Source organism: Argopecten irradians, chromosome 10 (genome assembly GCF_041381155.1).
Source record: "Argopecten irradians isolate NY chromosome 10, Ai_NY, whole genome shotgun sequence".
NCBI lineage: Eukaryota > Metazoa > Mollusca > Bivalvia > Pectinida > Pectinidae > Argopecten > Argopecten irradians.
Window position 1 is genome coordinate 25,011,818 of NC_091143.1, and position 9,035 is coordinate 25,020,852.

A 9,035-nucleotide genomic window follows, 5' to 3' on the forward strand; every position below is an offset into this window, starting at 1 on the left:
CAGAACTTGTATAAATTTTGGCTCTGACCCCCCGGGGGCAGGATGGGCGGGGCCCAATAGGGGAAATAGAGGTAAATCCTATAAATCGCTACTTGTCCTAGAGTTCTGCATGGATTGTAACCAAATTTGGCCACAAACATCCTTGGGGGAAGGGGAACAGAACTTGTATAAATTTTGGCTCTGACCCCCCGGGGGCAGGAGGGGCGGGGCCCAATAGGGGAAATAGAGGTAAATCCTTTAAATCGCTACTTGTCCTAGAAGTTCTGTATGGATTGTAACCAAATTTGGCCACAAACATCCTTGGGGGAAGGGGAACAGAACTTGTATAAATTTTGGCTCTGACCCCCCCGGGGGCAGGAGGGGCGGGGCCCAATAGAGGAAATAGAGGTAAATCCTATAAATAGCTACTTGTCCTAGAGTTCTGCATGGATTGTAACCAAATTTGGCCACAAACATCCTTGGGGGAAGGGGGAAAGGACTTGTATAAATTTTGGCTCTGACCCCCTTGGGGCAGGAGGGGGGCCCAATAGGGGAAATAGAGGTAAATCCTGTAAATCGCTACTTGTCCTAGAGTTCTGCATGGACTGTAACCAAATTTGGCCACAAACATCCTTGGGGGAAGGGGGAAAGAACTTGTATAAATTATGGCTCTGACCCACGGGGGAAGGAGAGGCGGGGCCCAATAGGGGAAATAGAGATAAATCCTATAAATCGCTACTTGTCCTAGGGTTCTGCATGGATTGTAACCAAATTTGGCCACAACCATCCTCGGGGGAAGGGGTGCAGAACTTGTATAAATTTTGGCTTTGACCCCCTGGGGACAGGAGGGGTGGGGCCCAATAGGGAAATAAGAGGTAAATATTCAAATTCCTTCAGAAAAGAAACAATGAACCTGTATTCAGAACATGACTTGACATTACAAACCAGGTGAGCGATACAAAAACACAAAACCACATTATTTGTCAAATATTGTTTTGTTTTACTTTCCATATAGGATGTAGAACGATCGCTTTATAAAGTTTTTTTGCTTTTGCTTTATGGTTAAAGATGATTGAAAATTAGCTTTACTGATTCATCATTTCCTAGACTATGATGAAATATATAGAAAATATAAATTCTCACATCGGAATTCATCACATTGATTAGCTCCACACAGCAACCAAACAAGCTACGAACCTAAATGTATGTACATAGTTTTACATTGTGATTCTTTTGTTTGGTAATTATAACTTTATCTTAGGCTATAGGCTTTGTGTCCTTTTAATGTTATTTTGTATTTTTTGTTTTTCGGTATTACATGATATGTTTGAGATTTGATATTATTCTGTCGCTGTTTATTCCTGTGTGAGAACACCGACTTACACCATCACTATCCCATGAAAATCTTCTTATCTATTGCAGGCATGCGAAAAGGCGTGTAAAGCTTACATGTACTCCATTGACGCAGAAAAAGTGTCCAAAACCCATTACCTACCAAACATCTTATCTTACGGGTCTATCGATGGACTGGACAACGTGTTGAGAGAGATAGAGACACTCGTCGGGAGTTACTCCAGAATGCGCTATCCAAATGTGACGGACATTCCAAACATACCAGGTACACTATACACTCAGGACCAGGCGGAGAAGCTTATGGAGTTAACGGAGAAGGTGATAGAAAAAATACAAAGTCAGTTGTAGACACTGTATGACAACATGATTAGGGTTTAGAACTCGTTTCATGGACAAATATATTTGTGTTAGTCTTAGAGACACACAAACAACATGATTCAGGGTTAGTAGCTTTAGAACTCGTTTCATGGACAGACATATTTGTGTTAGTCTTAGAGACACACTGCACAACATGAAATATTTGTAGTTTTTAGCTTTTGAATTCGTTTTGTGGATAGAGATATTTGTGTTAGTCTTAGAGAAACACTGCACAACATGAAATATTGGTAGTTTTTAGCTTTTGAATTCTTTTATGGTGGACAGAAATAATTGTAAAACAATTATAGAATATGAATCAGTGTAACTACAATTATATAATGTGTGACCGGTGTAAATACAATTATAGAATATGACCAGTTTAAATACAATTATAGAATATGACCAGTGTAAATACAATTATAGAATATGACCAGTGTATAAATACAATTATAGAATATGACCTGTGTATATACAATTATAGAATATGACCAGTGTAAATACAATTATAGAATATGACCAGTGTAAATACAATTATAGAATATGACCAGTGTAAATACAATTATAGAATATGACCAGTGTAAATACAATTATAGAATATGACCAGTGTAAATACAATTATAGAATATGACCAGTGTAAATACAATTATAGAATATGACCAGTGTATAAATACAATTATAGAATATGACCAGTGTAAATACAATTATAGAATATGACCAGTGTAAATACAATTATAGAATATGACCAGTGTATAAATACAATTATAGAATATGACCAGTGTAAATACAATTACTGCATATGACCTCTGTAAATACAATTATAGAATATGAGCAGTGTAAATAAAATTACAGAATATGCCAATGTAAATACAATTATAGAATATGACCAGTGTAAATACAATTACTGAATTTAACCAGTGTAAATAAATTACTGAATATGACCAGTGTAAATACAAACATCGAATATGTCCAGTGTGTGTTACAATAATAAAATATGACCGGTGTAATTACAATTATAGAATATGACCAGTGTAAATACAAGTATAGAATATGACCAGTGTATAAATACAATTATAGAATATGACCAGTGTATAAATACAATAATAGAATATGACCAGTGTATATTCAATTATAGAATATGACCAGTGTATAAATACAATTATAGAATATGACCAGTGTATAAATACAATAATAGAATATGACCAGTGTATATTCAATTATAGAATATGACCAGTGTATAAATACAATTATAGAATATGACCTGTGTATATACAATTATAGAATATGACCAGTGTAAATACAATTATAGAAAATGACCTGTGTATAAATACATTTATAGAATATGACCAGTGTAAATACAATTATAGAAAATGACAAGTGTAACATAATTATAGAATATGACCAGTGTATAAATACAATTATAGAATATGTCCAATGTAAATACAATTACAGAATATGCCAGTGTAAATACAATTATAGAATATGTCAAGTGTAAATTCAATGATATAATATGACTAGTGTATAAATACACTTATAGAATATGACCAGTGTATAAATACACTTATAGAATATGACCAGTGTATAAAAACAATAATTGAATATAACCAGTGTAAATACAATTATAGAATATGACCAGTGTAAATACAATTATAGAATATGGCCAGTGTAAATACCATTATAGAATATGAGTCAGTGTAAATACAATTATAGAATATGAGCAGTGTAAATAAAATTACAGAATATGCCAATGTAAATACAATTATATAATAAGACCAGTGTAAATCAGTGTAAATACAATTACTGAATATGACCAGTGTAAATACAATTATAGAATATGTCCAGTGTGTGAACAATAATAAAATATGACCGGTGTAATTACAATTATAGAATATGACCAGTGTAAATACAATTATAGAATATGACCAGTGTAAATACAATTACAGTATATGACCAGTGTAAATACAATTACAGTATATGACCAGTGTAAATACAATTATAGAATATGACAAGAGTAAATTCAATTATAGAATATGACCAGTGTAAATACAATCACAGAATATGCCAGTGTAAATACAATTATAGAATATGTCTAGTGTAAATTCAATTATATGATATGATCAGTGTAAATACAGTTATAGAATATGACCAGTGTGTATAAATACAATTATAGAATATGATCAGTGTAAAGGCAATACTGGAATATGACCAGTGTTAATACAGTTATATATTTCGACCAGTGTAGCGTTTTACGTGTGCGTAATACATATGTATAAGTGTAAATGCAATTGTAGTTTATGACAAGTGAAAATAAACTTATTGAAGATGACAAGTGTAAATAAACTTATTGATGATGATAAGTGTGAACAAAATTATAGAATATGACTAGGTTCAATTTAATAATAGATTTTGACCGTGTTGATAGAACTACAGATTTGGATGAGTGTAAATTCAATCATATATCATGACAATTGTAAATATGATGGTAGATTATGACCAGTCTAAATACATTCATATATTACGACAAGAATAAATGTAATAATATGTTTGACCATTGTAAATATAATGATAATTTATGATGTGTGAAACAAATATGAATTTTTACGTGTCAGTATTATAAGTGTGAATGCAAATTTAGATTTTGACAAGTGTAAATAAAATTATATCATGAGCAGTATAAACGTAATAATAGTTCAATTATAGATTTTGATCAGTGTAAGTTCATTTATAGATTATGACTTATAGATTATAGATTATGTTATAAAACCTAACATCTAATTTTAGAGTATGAACAATGTAAAAAATAGGATAATGACAGTGTACAATTAATACCAGGTGCTAACCTATGTAGACAACTTAAGATACTGACCAGTGTATATATATTTTTGTGCGTTATCAACAAAGATATGATTAATATAATCTTACATGGGTTTGTCATTTGGACAGAGAAATCCCAACCTAAATGAAATGTTTTGGTAGCTTAACCCGAGGCTTACCGACGGTTAAGAGCCAAAATCAATTACGAGAGATAATATATCCCTGTTCATTTGCTATACCCATGTTTGCGTAAAAAAATAATGGCATCGTCAACAGTAGTTTTCCCATGAATTGATGACGTCACGTCAATGTCTAGCGCATGTGAGCTGTCTTTTCCCTACCCCGGTAAAAGACAGAAATATACTTTTCCAAGTAACCGCAGGATAATCTTTCAAGTATGGGAGAAGTATATCTCTTTTATCATTGACAAAACGTTGTTTTTATTCATCGATATAAATTTCCGTTTCACCATTTCAGCATTTCGAAAATTAATATTTTATCTTTCACTGTGTATGCTTTCTTCATATGTACTTTCGATAATTTTGATTGTTTTGAAAATTCATATTTTCATTGTATTCTGTTAAAATATACTTGGAAATATTGTGAGTTTTCATAGCTTGATATATAGTTTTATAATTTACTCATAAGATTGTTAACACTATGTTATAAGACAACCACTAAGCCTTTCAATGTATGAATTTTGATACTTTTGATGGCTCCATATGTTCATCGTATAATCGTATAAACCAGCTATAGGAATTTTGATAGCTTTTATAAATATGTCTCCATATTTCCATTGTATTTATCTTGACAGCTTTGAGACCTCTTTTTGTTTTTCATGGTAAATCCCGACTATGATAATATTGATAGTTTGATATTTCATGGTATAAGCCGCATTTGAGAATATTTATAGTGTTGATGCTTCCATATTTTCATGATATATTTACCTATGAAGATATTGAAAGTGTGATGCCTCCATTTTTTCATGGTTATATTCACCTATGAAAATATTGAAAGTGTTGATGCGCCCATATTTTCATGGTATAACCCGCCAATGTAAATATTTCCGGTTTTGATGCAAAAAATGCCAATTTTTTCATGGTTTATTTGCTTACGATAATATGGATAGTTTTATGTTTCCTTATGTTCATGGTAAAGCCCGTCTCTATGATGTTATTTACAGTTTTGATGCCTCCTTATTCTGTGGTTTACCGCGCCAATTAAACTATTGACAGTTATGATGAATCCATATCTAAATAGTACATAAAATTAGTGAGTTCCAATGCCCCAATATTTTCAAGTTTTAACCTGGCTAGTTTTATTAATTTTTTATTTATATTCCCATGGTAACCCACAAGAATTTGAAATATAAATAATGTTTTGATATTTGTATACAACATTGATATATATTTTCCCCCATGGTTTACTATGCAAAATTAAAACATTGACAGTTTCAATATATACAGAGTTACCTCCCTTGCGGGTAGGTATCCATTGTGATGTCATCATTTTGAGAGCAAAACTCACGTCATTTTCTCTGCAAAGAATGGCCTAACAATCAATGCCTACCCGCAAGGTCAGTTAACTCTGTAATATGCAAATACAGAATAAGTAATATAAGTATTGGCATTTTGAAGTCTATATTCTGCACAGCTTTTATCATGTCATATTTCGGCTATTTCTATAAAAATAACTCAAATGTTTTGTTAATATGTGAAGCCATCTTATGACAGACCGTTATATTATCTTTGTTTTTTTCCCATGTATCACATGCAGATAAATAGTATTGTTATTGGATACACACATCACGAATGATGTTGTACCAATATACATCTTAATGAACATGCATTTGTTTTCTAAGACCAATGCATCATATTCTTATTTTTGCGTACGATCCGGAAATGCCTACATTTTTACGATATTGTATCTATTATTGGTAATAGGCTATTTTGATTGGTGATGCATTCTAATATTATCCAATGGACACCGACCTTAAGGTTATCAGTTTAGTATAATCAAAATGGATGAAACAGGACTTTTGGTGGTCATTGGAAATTTATTTTCATTTTTCATTAATTTGACAAGTAATGTTGTGTAAAGAGAAATACTGCCATATAACTATCACACAATTTAAAGGGCTTAACCAGAGTAACTAATATCTATGATGATCCATGGACATCCGTTACACGATATGTGCATTTTAATGTCCATATTAAGCATATTTCATTCTAAACGCACTCGACGACTATATTTTATTATATTTCTAAACGTAATATTAGTATATCTTTTTGATTGTATATTTTTTTTATATATTTGCTTGTGAATATTTGCTTGAAGTACCGAATATTATTTTATTGAAATTCTTTGGTATTTGAGCGGTAAAACCCACTTTCCGAAGGGCTCTTTTACTTTCGATAAAGAGTTTAATATCAAGTTGTAGGATACTTATTGAAGGTGTGTCCTTATTTAGGCGATTAAACAGCTTCATTTCACATGTGTTTTACCTCTGTAGTGTGTTGTGATGTTGTCATTGTAAAACCCGTGTAATGTATATGTAAAATTGTTTTAGTAAATATCCTACCTAGTAGGTAGTAGGTAAAAGTATATCATACTATTGTTATTTCTGTATGTTTCAATCCAAGTTTCTTATTCCGAATATCAACATTTTCAATGACTATTTTATCAAAACGATATACAGATAAGAACAATTTTCTGATAGTCCAATTTTTGTCCATACCACTATGAAAAAAATCCGGGAAAGGCGCGAAATCCCAATGTTATTGTGACGTACGTCACAATAGAAATATTGACGTTGCGTATTGAAGCAATGGAATCGAACGTGTAATTGTATTTTATTTTTGATGTCAATATTTTTAAATTTCATCGGGTTATGAATTAAGTTTTTTTTTGCAAACTTTTGTGAGAATCCGGACATTTACACAGTTCGCGAACAAAATTTCTTTTTTTTTTGCTATGAATTTTACCGGTTAGTGAAAAAATTTAAGTTTTTATCTATTTAATTCATATCTAGGTAAGGGATTGGAAACGTATAAATATATATGCACGGTATGTGCATTACCATATTATATATTTAGTATGATATACTAAACTATATTTCAGCTTAGTGAGATTACATTCACTGTTATTTTTTAACGTTTCAATGAATATTTCTTTTATTTTGTAGACACATTTGATGTTTTAGTATAAAGTATAAGGTTTCAGTATGACTTGTCGAAATATGGCCATGTTTTTTCTAGGATCCGATGGAAATTTGTTCGAGTTGCTCAAAGAGTGATTGGTTTAATCACTTGATTAATGAAATGTTCATTACTCATTTACTTCAAACCCTGTAATTATATCTTAACTACAATCATATATCCCATTTTATTGATATGCCGCACCTTTAATTGGAAAAAAAATATTTGGATTTAATTTGAAAAACATATGTACGGTTATGAAAGGGATGAACCATTTCCCGCTTATAGCTTGTTGGTTTATTTTCTCTTGAGTAAACAGCTTGCTGGCTAAACAGGCGTGTGGAGATGGTTTCAGAATTGATTGAAACAAAATGATGAACTCTGTTAGATATGTGGTACAAAGGCGTCTGATTTTAAAAGTATGAAGTTTTAAAATTTGCTTTGTTATTAACTGCAATAAATCGATAGAAAGATGATAATGATGATATGACTTCTGTGATTTCGTGTCTTGTAAGTCGATATCAGCTGGGCATCTTTTATAACTTTTGATTGTAATACGATAGTTCATCCCATGATTGTAATTTGCTTTTAATTCGTCACTCCCAGATTATATATTTGTGTGGTATATGTGTTTACTTAACTTAATTCATGTTTTAACGACATAGAGTTAACTTCATTAAATCCCTTGGAAAGCATTGAGATGTTGCATAAATTGACGTAACATTGCACTAAATAAAAGTTATATGCTTTGGTGAACTAAATCGATGTTTAAACGACATTAGTTTACTTGTATAACTAGTACATTTAATCCACTATGCATTGTATTAAACGGAGCATTGTTTTTCTATCATTATGTTATTTAACTTAATTGATGTTTCAACGGTATTATCTATTTGATATGGTAAAATAATTTGATAAGTAGTTTTAATTCAAAGATACTAGATACTGTGCTTAGTGAAGCATATGGGTTGTTTTTTCTTAACTAACTTGATGTTTCAACGGTATTTAAGATGATCAAAGCGTTTAAAATGTAGTTTAAATTCATATAAAATCATTTGTTATGTAGATTATTGCATGTAGTTTGATTTTTTACAATTTTTTTTTCTTCCTTTCTAAAAAATAAAGAGAAATACATTGACTAGTGTCAAAACCTGATATTATATATATGTAATTTCTCTTCTGGTTTGGTTATAACATTGAAACCGTTCTTTCTTCCGCTGTTAGAAGACAATGGAAAGGTGTTTCGGATATTTGCTTTACGTTCAATATTGTCATTAAGTCTAATTTTTTGCTAATTTAATGTCTGACAAAATGTTGCTTCAGAAAAAAAGTATTTGG

At 31.2% G+C, this 9,035-nt stretch overlaps 1 protein-coding gene across 1 annotated transcript in view; it reads left to right on the top strand.

The window, feature by feature from the left end:
• The window catches only part of LOC138333473 (sacsin-like), a 39,443-nt gene extending 35,791 nt beyond the window's left edge, over positions 1-3,652 (top strand). Inside the window, exon 8 of the mRNA XM_069281876.1 lies at positions 1,402-3,652. Within this exon, the coding sequence (XP_069137977.1) occupies positions 1,402-1,680 (279 nt within the window). The 3' untranslated portion in view covers positions 1,681-3,652. The remainder of the gene's footprint in view (positions 1-1,401) is intronic.
• Positions 3,653-9,035: the final 5,383 nt, after the last annotated feature.